The sequence below is a fragment of the Portunus trituberculatus genome, chromosome 50, assembly GCF_017591435.1.
Source record: "Portunus trituberculatus isolate SZX2019 chromosome 50, ASM1759143v1, whole genome shotgun sequence".
NCBI lineage: Eukaryota > Metazoa > Arthropoda > Malacostraca > Decapoda > Portunidae > Portunus > Portunus trituberculatus.
In genome coordinates this window covers 9131393-9148892 of record NC_059304.1, presented here as the reverse complement: position 1 = coordinate 9148892, position 17500 = coordinate 9131393, and the positions used below count along the sequence as shown (strand labels likewise).

Here is a 17500-nt window from a genome sequence, read left to right as displayed (position 1 = left end):
ACCCTCGCCCCATACCACCATGACGCAGGCAAGGCACGCCAATTCTCACTGATGATCCCTCGAGGTTCCAGTGAAGGATGACTTATGTACGATGAGTTACATAAGTCTCAGCCCGACGCCTGGTGCACTATATACTTGTTTAATTCAGGTAATGGTTGCGTCTCGGGCCGGTACGTACACCTGGCTGGCAGTACCGTGGGAATCGCAGGTGTGCTGTTACGAAGTGTTCCGCGTTAGTCTTCATTATGTATTGAGGTCGTACAGGTGATTAATTTGCTCTTCTATTGTTTCGTATCGGTGAACTTGCGAACCATTGGCGCCCGATTTAGATTCAAGGGATAGCAGTTATAATAAAAATCACAAAGAATATTTCAGTTTTACATTGGGTGAGTGTAGAGAGCGTAAAAATTGTTCAAATAGGCCACGACCAAACGTTATGGTAACAGTAATATATAATTCTCTCTTAACAGTATTATTATCCCCACTGCTATCGTTCAAAATGTATTAGCATGAAAAAACATTCGCTTGTCCACGGCTCCTCATCAGCAGGCACTCCCTCAACTTCATATCATACCTGTCCTGCAGCCTTCTACCGGCACAACAAGGATGACGCACAAAGTAATACTCGATCCTTATGAAATTATATATATATATATATATATATATATATATATATATATATATATATATATATATATATATATATATATATATATATACACACACAGACAGGACAACCATTACGGGCCATCACCACTCGCTCTTCGCAAGATGTCGCTTCTTAAGCTCTTAGTAACTGATCTAATGTCGCGAGCATCTCGTGGTGGTTCAGAAACGAGGTATCCATGTTTCCCCATCGTTGAGTCATCAACTGATTCTGTCCCAACACCTCCTAATTTAATGGATTATCACCATCTTTCAAACACCTTATTGTTCAATGAAATAAGAAGCTTCCAAGTAACTACAAAGTAATTCAAACCAGAAGGTTGAGGTGATGAGAAATGAGAGTATTGCCATTACTCAGAGGTGTGGGCAAGCCTTGTCATTACATGGATCTTGTCTTTGATGCAAGTTTGTTCCTAGAATTATGGCGTGTCCACATATCAAGGCATGTTTCCTCAAACTCACTCCAGGCCTGGCCCTTGCGTAGTCCTTGAACGCGGGCTTCGCTTCAGTCTATGCTGTTCAAGTCAAAGTTGTGAGAGGCTTTGTGAAACAGTGGCCAAGGACACGCCCGCAAAACTGCTGAATGGGCAAGGTGATCGATCATGAGAAGTTTCAATGGGAATGATATCTGTGAGGAGACGCCTGAATCCTCAAGGACGTCGGGGTACCCCCAGCATACAAGCACACACACACACACACACACACACACACACACACACACACACACACACACACACACACACACACACACACTACGCATCATCTTCCCCTCTACCCCGGCGTTCGTGGGTGGCATGGTTGCATGTCCGTCATGATCTTTGCCGGTCGACTCCTTGCAAGCAATAAAAATGTTCCGGGCTGGCCGCGGCAGGAAGCCTGCCATCGGGCGAGGGAAGGTCGCACAGCACGCCAGCAAACACAGTGAAGTGTGGCGTGTCTATGATCTTGTTGACTGTGAGAATGAAATTCAAGAAATGGATCTCCTCGCCTTCCATGACCTGCGTCACGGATTCTTATCTTCACGCCGTCCCTCACGCTAATTCCACGGCGACATAAATTGTGACACAACCTGCCGGGATCACACAAGCTGCATATCTTTGCGTCATACCTGCTTGCGCCGTGAGGGATGAGGCAGGGGGATGACATAAAAATTATGGTACACTCAGAAAATGAGTTTTTAAGGTATGAGATTAAGGCAGACTAACAATACGTGCAAATAATACTTCACACTTCTTTGATAAGGTAAAAAACACGTCATTTCCGAAGTGGCATGTGAGTGTGGAACGCACAGCACGAACCACTCTCTCCAATATGATACAGGGCCCTAAGGGGAAGAAGGAGCTGGCAGAGATTTGGCGCTCACACAAAAACGCGGACTGACAGTGTCACTAGTAATTATGAAAGCCGACACACACACACACACACACACACACACACACACACACACACACACACACACACACTCTGCAGCTCTGACCAAAACGATCACCCCTGTATAACAGAAGGTCACCTAGATTGACTGACTGGCCTTCCTCGCGTGCCGCGGCCCAGAACTAATGATGACGGGATAGCAAAACTCCTCTCCCTTCCTTCTCTAACCACCGAGTCTCTATGCAAGCATGGCGTCACGCAGCCCTCTACTAGGCCCACCAGGAGTGCAGGAAGAGGGTAGGGAGACGTGAGCTGTAATTTACAGTTGCAGGCAAACTCCACATAGACATTGCCTTCGCCTCCTAAAAAATAGTCTCGTATTCTTAGAAGTGTTGTACTATCATTGAAACTATCTTGATGAGTTATCAAATTCTGATGATGGTTTTCGTCATTATTGTAAAGAATCATGTCGAACTATAACTAGAATAATAAAAAAATCTGGAACATCTGAAAAAAAAAACTTCTAACGGAGAGATTTTGGCCGTTACCCTGATTTCTTCTTAAATAATTTCCCACATTTCGGCATTATTCGTTCCACACTGTGGTTAGTCTCTTATAAATAGAACATTATTACCTTGGAGTTTCCTTTATCTTATGTAACAAGAATGATATAAATACAAAATTACAAAACAGTTACTGGAACAATGACACCTTCAATTAAATATTTTTTCTTTTCACCTACAAACTTTCCCAGAGGCAGTTGTTATAATCCAGTGGCACAATTTACCCTTATCTGGACACCGGTTGCTTTAAAGTCTGTTAAATAGTCTTCGAATATGGAAGTCTTCTCCGTCTTCCCCGTCAGGACAGTCTCATATTTTTCTCTCCAAGGGCGGCACCTCCTCCTCCTCCTCCTCCTTCAGTTTCATCTCGGCAACAACAGCATCACATCCAAGGCTGTCTGTTCGTAATGTTCTTGGGGTGTATACACTGCCACGGGTGCGGCGAGGCAAGACGAAGGTGATTGAGGGAGGTCAGAATAACGTCGCATCATGTAAAAAAGAAGAAAAAAAAAATGCACACCTAATTGGGGTTACAATGAATAACTCAGCAAAGCACACTTTGCTCGGTGTTCGTGACGCCTTTTCGACGGCAGCGACAAATGTAACGGCCCGGCACAAGGCTTCTGGGACAAAAATAAAGCAATGTTCTGCAGATAATTAGCGCGAACATTGTGTTGCAATCATGTCACTCAGGCGGCTGACGTCATCAACACTCTTCCAAAATACAAACTGTAATGAAGCGTTTTGATTATTTTCACGCGATAAACACACAGCCATAGACACACACACACACACACACACACACACACACACACACACACACACACACACACACACACACACACACACACACACACACACACACACACACACACACACACACACACTTTCTTTTATTGAATGCTTGTATATATGGTGTCTCAATCAGACCATAGAATGTATTAATTAGGTTTCTACCTTGGTGACAGCACATTGTATGCAAGTTAACTTTACAATGAAATAGGATTACAGCCTAACTAGGTTAGATATTATGTAAAACAATTTTTCTGCTCTCATTGGATATCATTTCTAATTAAAACCGTCTGTCTTAGGAGTTTCGACTCGACAGACCATGCCTGACATATTTATTGATTATAAATCTGCCTGTATTCCTTAAAAAAAGGCAATAAATTATATTTACTTACTTACTTACACAGAGTACTTCAGCATTAAGTATTTTTCACACAAGAAAACAAACTATTTCCTTTCTTATCAGTGCCTTTCACTCAGTCTTTCTCAGCTCCACCAATGTGCATTCAGCAAGTGTATGTTCTTTCTTCCATTAGCATATATTTGTATACACTTCCGTGTTCTTGTAAATAGGGTGAGTCTCAAAGTACTCTGTCATCAAACTTCATTACTGATTCACTCATCAGACAGCTATGCACAAGAAAAGTGAGTTATTGTGGCCATTAGCGAGAACAAAGTAAACGACATTGGTAAGACTGAAACTGTCAACAATCACATAAAGGTGCTATCAACTCTTAAAAATTTTCTTCATTCTAATGATCTAGGTCATTAACCCCTTCAGTACCATTATTCGGCGTTTTTAAACAACTTCAGAAACTGATGTGGGAATTAAAATAGTGAAGGCCATTTATCTTCCGACCTCCATAGACCCTTTCTACTGTAAATAAAATCGTTTAATCATACCCAAAACTCATGGTAAAAAAAGCCTTCCCAGTACTGAAGGGGTTTACGGATAATGCATATAAGATAAGAGATGTTGGTAGGACTATACGTCAATATTCTGATTACAATTATTTTCACCATTGCTTTCTTTAAGGTAGCAGAGGTGATAGAAGTCCTTGTACTTTGAGTCCTCACAGGGTACATAGGGCCATTCGTCAAGTCACTGCCAGGCACTCTGCAACATTAATTTTATCAGTGTTGCTAAGTTCACGTGCAAAACTGCTGCGCCAGGGAGAACGAGTTATGTGAGGTGGCGTTAACTGTGGCAGCGGTGGTGGGCGTGGTGCTGTTTGTGGCTGTTGGCGAGTACTGTTGCTGTGCTGGTGTGCTGGCCCTGACCAACTAGCGAACGAGTAGTAATTAAAACGGTGGTTCAGAGTTTGCTTATGTCTGGGCTATCGTGATTTTCCTTCCTTTTTGTAGTCTTTGTCATCGCTTCCTTTACCGCCACCACCACCACCACTCCCGCCGCCACTGGAGTTGATGTCTTGACAGTATATTTCTCAATTAATAACTTAACGATTTCAACTCTGAGCTTACTTTCTTCCGACAGTTCTGCTCCGACTGTTTTGTGAGGTGTACTTCAGAACAATTCCGTGAGTGAGTGAGTGAGTGAGTAAATCAATCAGTCATTTAGTTAGTCGGTCAGTCATAACATAACAAATAGACTAAGAAAAATCAGTCAAGCTTGCCTTTACTAACCTCGCAACTGAGAGAGAGAGAGAGAGAGAGAGAGAGAGAGAGAGAGAGAGAGAGAGAGAGAGAGAGAGAGAGAGAGAGAGAGAGAGAGAGAGAGAGAGAGAGAGAGAGAGAGAGAGAGAGAGAGAGAGAGAGAGAGAGAGAGAGAGGGGGCACATGCATACGCCGATGACTGCACCCTGACATTCGCTTGCGACAGCGGTGATCACTGTGCGACTGTCGCACACATCAATCAGGTACTGCAAACCATAGTTTCATGGGGGCATCGATGGCAAGTGGAACTTGCTCCTGACAAGACACAAGTGATGCTGGTTTCCCGACGACACTCCCCCCCTGACACACCCATCCCCATCTTACTTGATGGAAGGGCGTTACCCCTGCAGGCTTCCATCTCCATACTTGGCGTGGAAATGAACAGTGCCCTGACCTTCACTGGACACGTCAGGACCATAGCCAAGAAAGCCGCATGGAAACTTAGTTGCATCCGGCGCGTCTCACATCTCCTCGACTCCCAGGGAATCTCCACCCTATATGCAGCTCAAGTCCGCCCCCTTATGGAGTATGCCCCTCTCACCTGGTTGTCCTGCCCCCCCTCATACTTAAGCCTTCTAGACAAGATCCAGCATCGAGCACAACGCCTGATACGTCTAAAGGCCCCGCCAGACCAGCCGTCCCCTACCATGCAGCCTCTTCAGCAGCGTCGTGATGTGGCAGGGTTGTGTGTCATCTTCAAGACTCATAAGCAAGGCGCCCCGCACCTGACTGCACTCCGCCAGCCCTGGGCGCAGCCACATGGCCACACCACAAGAGCTGCCACATCCAGGGTTCACCAACTCGTCGTCCCTTTTGCTAGGACGGAGACCTTCCTTCGCTCCTTCCTTCCACGTTACACGCGAATGTGGAACCATCTGGTTATGCAGACACAGCTTCACTACACCACCTCCCTACACACCTTTAAGTCTGCTGCCAATGCATGGATTAAACAACCATAGCATGTAAATAGCACATGTACTGTTGTATAATTAATAATTTCGTTTTGCATATTTTAGTTGTTCCATGTATTTAATTAATTCCATGTCAAAGATAGTTCTCAGCAACCCTACTGAAGCTCTTGACTAACCAATGTATAAAAAATATGTAATAAAGTAAAAAAAAAAAAAAAAGAGAGAGAGAGAGAGAGAGAGAGAGAGAGAGAGAGAGAGAGAGAGAGAGAGAGAGAGAGAGAGAGAGAGAGAGAGAGAGAGAGAGAGAGAGAGAGAGAGAGAGAGAGAGAGAGAGAGAGAAACCAAATCTTCACCATTACAATATGCACTTTTCCTAGGCGTGGCAGTTGGCTCCAAACAAAAACGGAATAACAAAGTGAGCAGATACACACACACAAAGGACGAGGACCAAATTGAGTCACCGTGAGTCCAATTAAAATGTTACGGGATGATTTGTCGAGAGTATATGTCACGCACTAAACACAACCGCTTCTCCTACTACTCCTCCCATTCCTCCTTCAGGCATGGCTCGTCCCGCTGACTCCGGCCTCCCCTACAGCTTCCTGCTGCCCGGAGCGACACGCCACGTCCTCCTGCTCCTCCTCCTCCTCCTCCTCTCCGGTGTGTTACAAAGTGGTGGTATTTCTTACAGGGTTGTGTTAAGCTTGCTGTCTCATTTCTAGTACACTTTACTTATTTTATTCTATTTGATGCTTTTGGGGAAGTTTAGTCAATGGTATAAACTATAAAGGATAACTGAAAAGCCTTCACAAAATGCCATTCTAAAGAAATAAATAGAAAAATGAAACAAAAACAAATTATGAAAATATATAGAATTAAGTTCACGAGATTTCAATTAGTTGGTAAATTTAGTTGAGTTGTATTTTTCTTTTGTACAGTCAGTTGTATTTATCAATACTTAGCAGTGATTTATATGCTGCCGTGTGTGTGTGTGTGTGTGTGTGTGTGTGTGTGTGTGTGTGTGTGTGTGTGTGTGTGTGTGTGTGTGTGTGATATAACAATTCATATATAATCCACAAATACAGTTTAAATAACCAATAATATGAAATCCACAACGAACCTCATTCTGACAACACAGTTACCATCCACTCAATAACAACAGCAACAACAACAACAACAACAACAACAACAACAACCATGACTTGTGATGACGCCCTTCTAAAACACCCACCATTGCAGCCTTCACCCACACGTCCCACGCCTCCTTCACGCACCAGCCGCCTCTCGCCGCTCAGGAGGCCACGGAAACTGAGGTGCAGTCCCTTAACTCCACACTGATGGCAAGGTAAGCAGACACGTAAAGCGACGGAGGATGAGGGTGACGGATGATAAAGTTGGGTTACAGCTTGCAAATCATCGAGGTTTGTGTTTATGTATTTCTTGTCCTATTCTTTCCTCTTCTATCTCGATGAATGAATTAATGAGTCAATTAATCTATTTATCTATCTACCTCCGTATCTAATTATGGTTCCTTGAAGTTGAAGAAAACACGATCAAAGTGAGTCCATTCAAGAAGGTAAGGTTTAATTCATTTGAACAAGTAATGAGGTCATGATGCTGTTAGACAATATTCTCAACCCATCGACTTATCTCAGCGATTTTAGAAAGATTCTGAATTTATTGCGGTTCTTAAGGACGCTTCCATGATTCTAGAAATAGATTAATACTGATTATGTATTATTAATTGGAAAGGAACCCGAGTAATCATCTCTGCGGCCTTTGAGAACAGTCCGTAATAGAGAAGTGTCCATTGATAGTCTAAGTATATTGGGGTTACCGTGCTGTATATGTTCTCGTGATCTTTTTCCTCCGCCAGGATAGCGACGGGATCGCAGGCGGAGGCGAGACTAGTGGCTCTGTTCCAGTATCTCGTCTCGCAGTCCAACGCCACCGTGTATTACTTGCTGTATGACCCCTCCTTCCCAGGTGCGCATCAAACACACACACACACACACACACACACACACACACACACACACACACACACACACACACACACACACACACACACACACACACACACACACACACACACACACACACACACACATTTAGTAATTTTTTTTTCCATGTTGCATTTACATAAAACATAGGGAAACAATCATATACACGCATAGATTGCTAGTTTTATAAACACTCCCTTCGCAGCTACGTAACACGTTGCCTCCCTCACTCCAACACATGCACACATAAAATATACACAGGTAACGTTCCTCGGGTACACTCTTTCACAGGTAACTTACAAACGTCCGAGGCATGATAACAATAATTATTCCACATAGATAATAATAAGAACAGTTTAGTTTCTCACTCTTGTTTCTCTTCACCTTCACCTGTTCACTTCCAGATTACCAACAGCCTGTGATATCCTGTCTGTTTTTTTTTTCTTATTTATTCTCTTATTCGATCTCTTCCTTCTTTCAGCTCTCCCTTATTTCTATAACTTTATTTCAATATTCACACATTTTCTACCTTTCCTTCCTTCACCCTTTCTTTAATTTTTTTCGTATACTTTTCACTATCCCTCTCTCCTACTCCTCGTCATCCTTTTCTTCCTCATATTTCTCCTCCTTTTATCAATATGCATACAAACAACGATGCATGATAACACAAGAGCTATAAATGCTGCATACAATCCCTAATGTCACTAGTCAACAATTCATGGTATGCCGGCCCTTCCCAGTCCTCAGGCGGCGTCGTGTCTGCCTCACGCCGTCACGGAGATAGTAAGCCGCGTCAAGTTTTCATAAGGGACAGACGAGCAAGGGTTGAACGGACTGAATTATTTGTGTTTAAGAAGATTGCTGAAGTGACTTAGAGAGAGAGAGAGAGAGAGAGAGAGAGAGAGAGAGAGAGAGAGAGAGAGAGAGAGAGAGAGAGAGAGAGAGAGAGAAGAGGATCTAAAAGTATTACTAACAATGATGATGATAATAATAACGATAATGAGCATAGCAATAGGTTAATGATAACTGAGCGTCTCTATCACAAATTCAAACGTTCCGAAGTCTTATTTCATCTTACAACAAGCTTTGGTCTGATGGAAGTTACTGCAGTAGTAGTATAATACTTTCTGTATCATCCCTGAAAACACACGTTAACGCACAAAATAAGAACTTCATCTGGTGTAGCTGGGAAATTTGAGAATGCTCGGTGAGTGTTGGGTATGAATGAGGACTTTCAAGTATGAATGAAAGCTTAACCCTTTCAGCACTGTGACGCGTTTCCATATTCGTTCTACTTACTATGTGGTGATTTTATACAGCTTCAGAAAATTGTGTGATGGTTAAAATAGTGAAGGCTATGGCCATTAATCTTCTGACCTCCATAGACCCTTCCTAAAGTAAATAAAATCGTAGAATCACACTCAAAACTGAAAGTAAAAACGCGTCCAGCACTGAAGGGGTTAATCGAGCCAAAACATGCATTATATTCTAATAAAGTAACCCTTAAAACACATGAAGAAATTGTATTCGATGGGTTTGACTCGTAGAAAAAGCAAGTCTCTTTGGGTAACTTAATAATTCTTGGGTTTTATTTACACATGTCTGTCTTTTTCTTGTGACTATTACTGTGTAGTCTGTTTTTTTACTAGTAGGCGTGTTAGTTAGTCAGTCAGTATGTCAGTCAAAATGTTTCTCGGTTAATTATTTACACACACACACACACACACACACACACACACACACACACACACACACACACACACTCTCTCTCTCTCTCTCTCTCTCTCTCTCTCTCTCTCTCTCTCTCTCTCTCTCTCTCTCTCTCTCTCTTAATTTACACTCATGACTTCAGGAGTTGAGGTGGAGTGTGCTCGTGTGCCTGCCTGAAGTGTGAGGGGCGGACGGTGGCGGCGTGTGGGGGTTGCAGGGTGGGGGCTAAAGAGGCACCCCACCTGCAAAGTGGCGCCCCGCTCAGGTGTGCTGGTGGCGGAATCAAGTTAATTACCATGAGCAGGTGTTAGACTGGACAGTACTTGAAAGCACGAAAGAAATGTTGCGGACGTAATGAGATATGTTCAGTGTATGTAAATGTAATGAAAGTTAAGTGTATTCATTGACAGTTTACAATATAATCGTTACCATGTAGGAAAAAAATGTGTTTATTGTAGGACTAAAGAAGCAATAAGTTACTCCGAGGATGCAAGTCTCCTCAAACGTAACACAATAAATAGGAAATATGGGAAAGAGATTCAAAAGAAGACTTATGTAAAACTTAGAAGCACCACCTAGACTTCTGCCGCGGCGAAACCTTAAAACGAAATGAATAAGTAAAAATGAAAATTATCCTGAATCCATGAACATTCCAGCGATGAAAAATAAAACTAAGCAAAAAAAAAAAAAAAAAAAAAAAAAAATAGAACGATGAAAAGATACGAGACTGGAGAGGACGAGGACAAGAGAGGAGAAACACACTGGGTAACATAACACCTTGAAACTTTCCCGCGGCATCAAACTACAGGTGATCAATACTTGGATTAGCGATCATCATTAGCGCCACGGCCTCCTTTGTGCCTCTCTGAATGCCGCGTCCCCCTTCCCAGCAGCCCTCCACAACACCATCACTCACGCTCATCACCTCCCGTCACAGTTCCCTCCTTCACCACTCGTATCTGCTGCAGGCTCGGCGGGGGCGGTAGCGGCTAGCAGTGACAACGGAGGAGGTTTAACTGTTTTCCGGTGTTCGTCCTCGTCATCGTCGCTAGTGTCGTGGCTACAGGGCATCCAGAAAGTCCTCACGCAAGGTTACAGCCCCGTCACCCACAGGAACGTGCTTGTCGCCTGCTCTGCCTCACGTACCTCAGAAATTTTCACTCAGGTATCGAAAAATTCTTGCACAACGGTCCTTTTAAGTGGTGAAAAGTTGGTCACATATACGTCTCTCTCTCTCTCTCTCTCTCTCTCTCTCTCTCTCTCTCTCAACCAGTCACTCCCTCCGTCAGATTCGCCAGGTGGGGCTTGAGTCGCCCTCCGTTCATTGGTACGTGGTGCTGCAGGAGGAAGAGGCGACGCTCGACTTATTCTCAGGCCTTCGAGAGGGAACGCAGGTGAGAGATTGAAGGGGAAAAGGTCACGGATATGAAGATGATGAAAGGTGAGGTCAAGTAAGTGGAGAAGGCGAGAGCCACTGGAGGAGGAGGAGGAGGAGGAGGAGGAGGAGGAGGAGGAGGAGGAGGAGGAGGAAGAGGAGGAGGAGGAAGAGGAAGAGGAGGAGGAAACACCCAGTAAATGAGAAAAAAAGTGAGAAAACAGTAACCATCAACAACATAAAGTGAGGGAAAGGAAGAGCAGACAAATAAAAAAGGAGAAAGAAGGCAGAAAAAAAAAAAAACAGAAGGAAGAAAGGAAGGAAGGAAGGAAGGGAGTATGATTCTTCTTCTTGTTAGTGTTCTCTATCAGTGTGTCGTCATTCGCATTTCAGCACCACTGGAGGGAATCACTGAGCTCCACACACACACACACACACACACACACACACACACACACACAACTTTCCCTATACTAACACCACTTCAGGGAGACTTCAGGAGCACACTTCAATACACACACATTACGTAGATTAGCTAACTTCATCACGGCGCCTCCTTATCACCGGGTGGGAGTTTGATCGGAGTTCAGGCAGGACACGGGTTAATTAATCACGCAACGAATAGACAGAACGACTCTCTTAGCAACTTGGCACTTTACAATATGACACTTTTTACGTCACTTCAGTAAAAGTGGATTATTTTTTTTTACTGAGGAGAAATAAAAAAAAAACTTTAAGCACTACATGTTTCTCTCAGTTCATCACTTCATTTATTGTCAGTGGTGTCTTTCGGATTATATATGCTGTAAAACTTGCATCTCTATATTTATTCTTTGTGTGTGGCAGGTGACGGTGGCTACGCGGGGCGGGGTGGACAGTTACCAGGTGCTGTCCTCTTACATGGACATGCGGGGCGAAATCAGGTGTGTGTGTGTGTGTGTGTGTGTGTGTGTGTGTGTGTGTGTTGAGTTGAGGCACTGTATTTGGACTAAGGAGGCGGAGGAGGCGAAACGGTGACAAAATAAAAATCAGATAGGAGGTGGAGGAGGCGGTGAAAAGAGAAGACCCACATATTAAGTCTCCTGCAGGTTTCAGGAGGCGGGTTGGTGGTCCTGGGACAGCAGAAGAGGCGGTACTGGCGGCGGTGGTGACGGCGGGGGCGGGAAGCAGAAAGTGGCACAGCCGTTGACTCGCTTGGCGTCGCAGCAGTACGGGAACATGGGCGGCCGGCTGTTGCGGACTGTGGTGGTGGAGAACTCGCCCTACTTCAGGATCAGGAAGTTCCCAGACGGCACGCTCCTCCCCGGCGATGGCATTGACGTCAACCTTCTTAACATCCTCGCCGACAAACTCAACTTTACGTGAGTCGTGGCTGGGTTACGGTTTACGGTGAGGCGTTGATTCTGGAACGACACCTTGGCCACCTTCCTCGAATGAGCAGGGAGGTCTTTCCTTTTGTGATTAATTTTGCATCTCATTTCTATTGATCTGGGAGAGTTTTCCTTCTTATGTTTATCTTTTCATGAATAGAAGTTCAGTTTCTTTTCCTGATCCTGTCTCAACGAGGTTCCCTTGATTTCATGTTCCTACTTAAGTCTATATCGGGTACAGATCCCTTCCCTGTCTACATTAACATAGTTGATTTTTTATGTAAGAATGATATATACTGACTAAGGTAACTAAGGTGAACAAAAAGACTACAAAACAAAAACGTCCAGTGAGGGCGGCAGTATACTGTCAAACGATAATTCAGTTTGAGAACTATCTTGAAACCTCCCTTTTGAAAGACTTGGAAAACATTAGTGAGAGGAAATACACACACAAGGAAAGAGTTTAACAGTTAAGTTGAACACGATTTCCCTTCTGACGGGGCACTGATTGCAGGTACCAGCTGGTGGAGGCGGAGGACGGGCAGTGGGGGGAAGTGATGCCCAACGGGTGGGTGACGGGTATGATCGGGGTTGTGGCTCGGCGCGAGGCAGACATGGCTGTCAATGAGATCACCGTCACAGGTATTCACACAAGCTGCACGGCACGCTGAGCCTCTCTGACACTGAAGATTCATTCCCGCACCTTTGAAAGAGCATGCACCTGACCACCTCCACGCCTTCCTCTTTCTTATAACAGAAGCCTTTAAGAAAAGACAGCACGTGAGATGACCTCCATGATCCCCTGTAGCACTGACACTCATCACTCAGTCCAGCATTTCTTTCCTAGCAGTGGTGCTTACAAGTTTCTCTTTTATTAGTCGATTTGTAGCTTCCAGTCTTCCTCTTACCATGGAAGTGCAAACAAAGACGAAAGTCATTAGATTCATTGCGAAATTATATTGCCAAAGTGTTTAAATGTTCGTGTCTCAAGCTGACCAAAAAGATCGATGGCAACATGATAGGAATTCATAGCCACACTTCACACACAAGCTGAGATGGTCCGTGTGTAGCGTAACTTGGTGGTTCTGATCTATATCAAGTCCAGCAACGCGTTACGTATCAGTCTTTCATTTCAATGTCTCAAAACAGGGAAGAGGGAAGGCGTGGTGGACTTCTCAACGCCATACTTCGTGGAGGGCACCATCCTCGTGTCTCCCGCCCCAAAGGAAAAGAACCGTGCTTTCGCCGCCTTCTCTCCATTTTCCGCACAGGTAAGGAAGACAAAAAGACAGGTGGGTGTAGGATAAGCAAAATACTAGAAGCAATAAGAGGTTGCGTGACACAGGCATATATGTTGGGCACTTACAAGACAATCGAGAATAACACGTGCAAATGAAGGAAGTAACAGGAGTGGATGAGGCGCTGCCATGATGGAAGTACAGTCCCAGTCTGTGTGGTTGGCAGGTGTGGGGGACGATCGTGGTGGTGACGCTGGTGATGGGCCCCGTGGTGGCGGTGATGGGGTGGCTGAGGCAGTGGGCCATCGGCACCAGCGGCCTGCCCACACTGTCCCTCAACACGCTCTCCTTCACCGCCTTCCGCTCCCTCGTGGTGCAGGGAAACCTCCTCGGCCCCAACTACGTCCCGATGAGGGTTGTCTTCTTTTTCTGGTACCTGTTCTGCTTCATTATTTACGGTAAGTCTCGCCTAACTTCTCAGGGATGAGGTTGGGCGGGTCCACTCAGCGATCAGCTATCAGAAAGCAGGCAAGTCTAAATAAAACTACGTTAAAAGACTTAAAGAAAGAGAAAAAAAAGCATCGATATTTTATAGCGAATTAAGAAGTTTCGCTACGATATTCTTCAAGATTAGTTTGTACACTTGTTGCGTTATGTTAACACAGACGCCATAGAGGAAACCACAACGATAACTCTGAGTATTGTCGCGCAGCCATGTACGCTGGGACGCTGACCGCCGTGCTCGCCTTGCCCGCCTTCACCAAACCTATCGAGACACTCACAGACCTGCTGGAGGCGGCGCGGAGCGGCGACCTCTTCCCTGCTGTGGTGGAGGGTACTTCCAACGCCTTCCTCTTTAAAGTACGCTATATTCTCTCTCTCTCTCTCTCTCTCTCTCTCTCTCTGGTGATAATATGAAAGTCTGTGTTAATACAGTCTGGGTGGGTGGAGGGACCTTGGAGTATAGCGAGGGCGACTGATGAGTGGCGGACGGCTTGCAGGACGCGGAGGGCGGCATCTACAAGGAGGTTTGGGAAGTGTTCGACCCAGCCACCGGGTACGCCAAGAACTACGACGGCGGAGTGGACAAGGTGAGCCAGCCTGGGGTTTCCTCAGTGAATATCATACAGTTTTTGTCCATCAGTCCACCATTACCGTCAGTCTCTGCGTGTGGTGATTGATATACAAATACAAGTGATTCTCTGTACAATATACTATGCCTTTTTTTCAGTTATACGTTCGGAATGCCTGATTTTACTCACTTTGTGGCTGTATAAATAAAAGAATTCTGCCATTCGAGTATCATGGAAACACTAAAAATGATCTAAATTGTCCATGAGAGCTCGCCGGCGGGGACAGAACAGATTTTAGTGCAGCCTTGACTGTCTTATCACCACATTTTATATCTACTTTCTACTACTCGAGGCTTGGAAACAGTCATTGTCATCTGAGTGTAAATGACAAGTGTGATGAGCCACGACGGAACGTATAGTGTGTGATGAATGGGAGTGTGGGGAGCAGCAGTGACAGGAGTGATGACCCACAGGTGATGAATGGCCCCTTCGTCTTCGTCAACGCCAGGCTGGGCTCGGAGGTGCGGGCCGCGGCGAGGGGCGTCCAGAAATTCTACATCTCCAAAGAGTCGTTCTACCCGCAGAGTTACGCCGTGGCCTTTCCGACCGGCTCGCCCATCAGGGTCGTCATCAACCCCATGCGAGTCACTCGAAACTTTGTACAGGATCGATGTATGAGAGAGAGAGAGAGAGAGAGAGAGAGAGAGAGAGAGAGAGAGAGAGAGAGAGAGAGAGAGAGAGAGAGAGAGAGAGAGAGAGAGAGAGAGAGAGAGAGAGAGAGAGAGAGAGAGAGAGAGAGAGAGAGAGAGAGAGAAGAGAAATAAACTCAAACAAAAAAAGAGACAGAATAACCAAAATAAACACAGAAAGACAAGTAAACAAAACAGAAACAGGAAACACCACATGAACATCCCTAAAACAAAACACCCTTACAATCGCTACCTTACTTCAGTCCCTCCCTCCTTCCCTCCTAACACACACCTCCACGCCTCCACAACACCACGCACAGAGCCACCAAGGAGCAGCATCACACACTAAGCCTCCTCTCTCCACTCCGAATACGATTTGTAGCTCAGGTTTTTATTGTATTCTCCAGCGAGGCGTTTTTTTTCCGCAGCTTTTCCTCCCGCCTGAGGGGAAAGAAGGGATTTAACCACGATCTCTCTAAACGGTTCTCTCAGTGAAGGCGTTTGTGTGGCTGTGACGTTACTTCGCCTTGTCCAACATGACTCCCACGCGTGATGTCTGATTTGTCAACCCCCCTCCCCTACTCAACCTTCTTCTTCTTCTTCTTCTTCTTCTTCTTCTTTCTTTCTTTTTCTTTCTTTCTTTATTTATTTATTCATTTATTTATTTATTTATGATTTTTTTTTTTTAGCGTTGTGGAGCACGTGTTGGGTTTGTAAATTTGAGTTTCTTTTATTTACTTTCTAATAGGTGGAAGAGAATCGAGGGATTGATAGAAATGGATAGGGAGGGGTGTGTGTGTGTGTGTGTGTGTGTGTGTGTGTGTGTGTGTGTGTGTGTGTGTTTCAAGTGGAATTGGGAAACAGTGAGTGGGTGAGTCTGGGCCGCCTCGCTTCCAGCACACCAACAAAAGGCCAGAGTTGAGGGTCGCACGCCGGGCTTTTGTTTGGACGGCAGTGGAAGAAATGCTGCAATTCCTCCTCGCGTCCTCGTGTGGGTGTGTGAGTGTGTGTGGGTGTGGGCTACCTACACGAACGCCCCCGCCCGTGAAAGACAAAGGCCCTTCATCATTGCTTAAGGAGTGAATGTGTGTGTGTGTGTGTGTGTGTGTGTGTGTGTGTGTGTGTGTGTGTGTGTGTGTGTAATTCACCTCGGTCGCCTGCTGGTCACCCAGCCAGTCTTCCCCATTACGGAGCGAGCTCAGAGCTCATAGACCGATCTTCGGGTAGGACTGAGACCACATCAACACACAACACACACCGGGAAAGCGAGGCCACAACCCCTCGAGTTACATCCCGTACTTATTTACTACTAGGTGAACAGGGGCCACACATTAAGAGGCTTGCCCATTTGCCTCGCCGCTTACCGGGACTTGAACTCGGCCCTCTCGATTGTAAGTCGAGCGTGCTAACCACTACACACGCGGTGTGTGTGTGTGTGTGTGTGTGTGTGTGTGTGTGTGTGTGTGTGTGTGTGTGTATGAAGAACAGCTCATTCTTACACAAATATCTTTGTCTTCTCGTTTCACTAAGTTTAACACTACAGCCTTCCCTTACTCTCTTCATCTCTCCAAAACATCCTTAACTTTCTCCTCCCTCCCTTTCCCAAAACTTGACCTACAATCTCACATTCTTTGTAAACTCAAGACATCCCTCCCTCACCTCATCCCAGCCTCACATGCCTCTCTTTCCCCTTTCTTCACCTCTGATACCTCTTTCTCTCATCCCTCTCGAACTGACCCACAAACTTCACCACCACCCAGCATGACGCCTGACTACTTCCCCTGCCTCTCCATCACAGCCTGACGAGCATCACCGCCTCGGGAGTGATTGGGAAGTGGATGAAGGAAGAGGTGCTCAAGGTAACCAAGTCTGTGGAAGAGGAGAAAAACTATGCCATCACCTTAGTCCACCTACAGGCCGCCTTCTTCATCCTCCTGCTGGGGTTCCTGCTGGCCAGTGCAGCGTTCATAGCGGAGAAGATATATCACCGCTGCGCTCTCTATGGACTAGCTATGGGTATGGACGGGGCAGCGCTTAACTTCCTACGGCATAACAGTATCGGAGGGTC

At 45.3% G+C, this 17500-nt stretch overlaps 1 protein-coding gene across 1 annotated transcript in view; it reads left to right on the top strand.

Moving 5' to 3' along the window:
• The window catches only part of LOC123499874 (probable glutamate receptor), a 30032-nt gene that overhangs the window by 5656 nt on the left and 6876 nt on the right, over positions 1 to 17500 (top strand). Inside the window, exons 2-15 of the mRNA XM_045248409.1 lie at positions 6536 to 6634; positions 7214 to 7319; positions 7851 to 7960; positions 10656 to 10852; positions 10977 to 11081; positions 11909 to 11985; positions 12151 to 12423; positions 12947 to 13074; positions 13582 to 13703; positions 13897 to 14128; positions 14383 to 14531; positions 14672 to 14761; positions 15217 to 15383; positions 17231 to 17500. The exon at positions 17231 to 17500 is cut by the window's right edge and continues 30 nt beyond it. Of these exons, the coding sequence (XP_045104344.1) occupies positions 6538 to 6634; positions 7214 to 7319; positions 7851 to 7960; positions 10656 to 10852; positions 10977 to 11081; positions 11909 to 11985; positions 12151 to 12423; positions 12947 to 13074; positions 13582 to 13703; positions 13897 to 14128; positions 14383 to 14531; positions 14672 to 14761; positions 15217 to 15383; positions 17231 to 17500 (2123 nt within the window). The 5' untranslated portion in view covers positions 6536 to 6537. The remainder of the gene's footprint in view (positions 1 to 6535; positions 6635 to 7213; positions 7320 to 7850; positions 7961 to 10655; positions 10853 to 10976; positions 11082 to 11908; positions 11986 to 12150; positions 12424 to 12946; positions 13075 to 13581; positions 13704 to 13896; positions 14129 to 14382; positions 14532 to 14671; positions 14762 to 15216; positions 15384 to 17230) is intronic.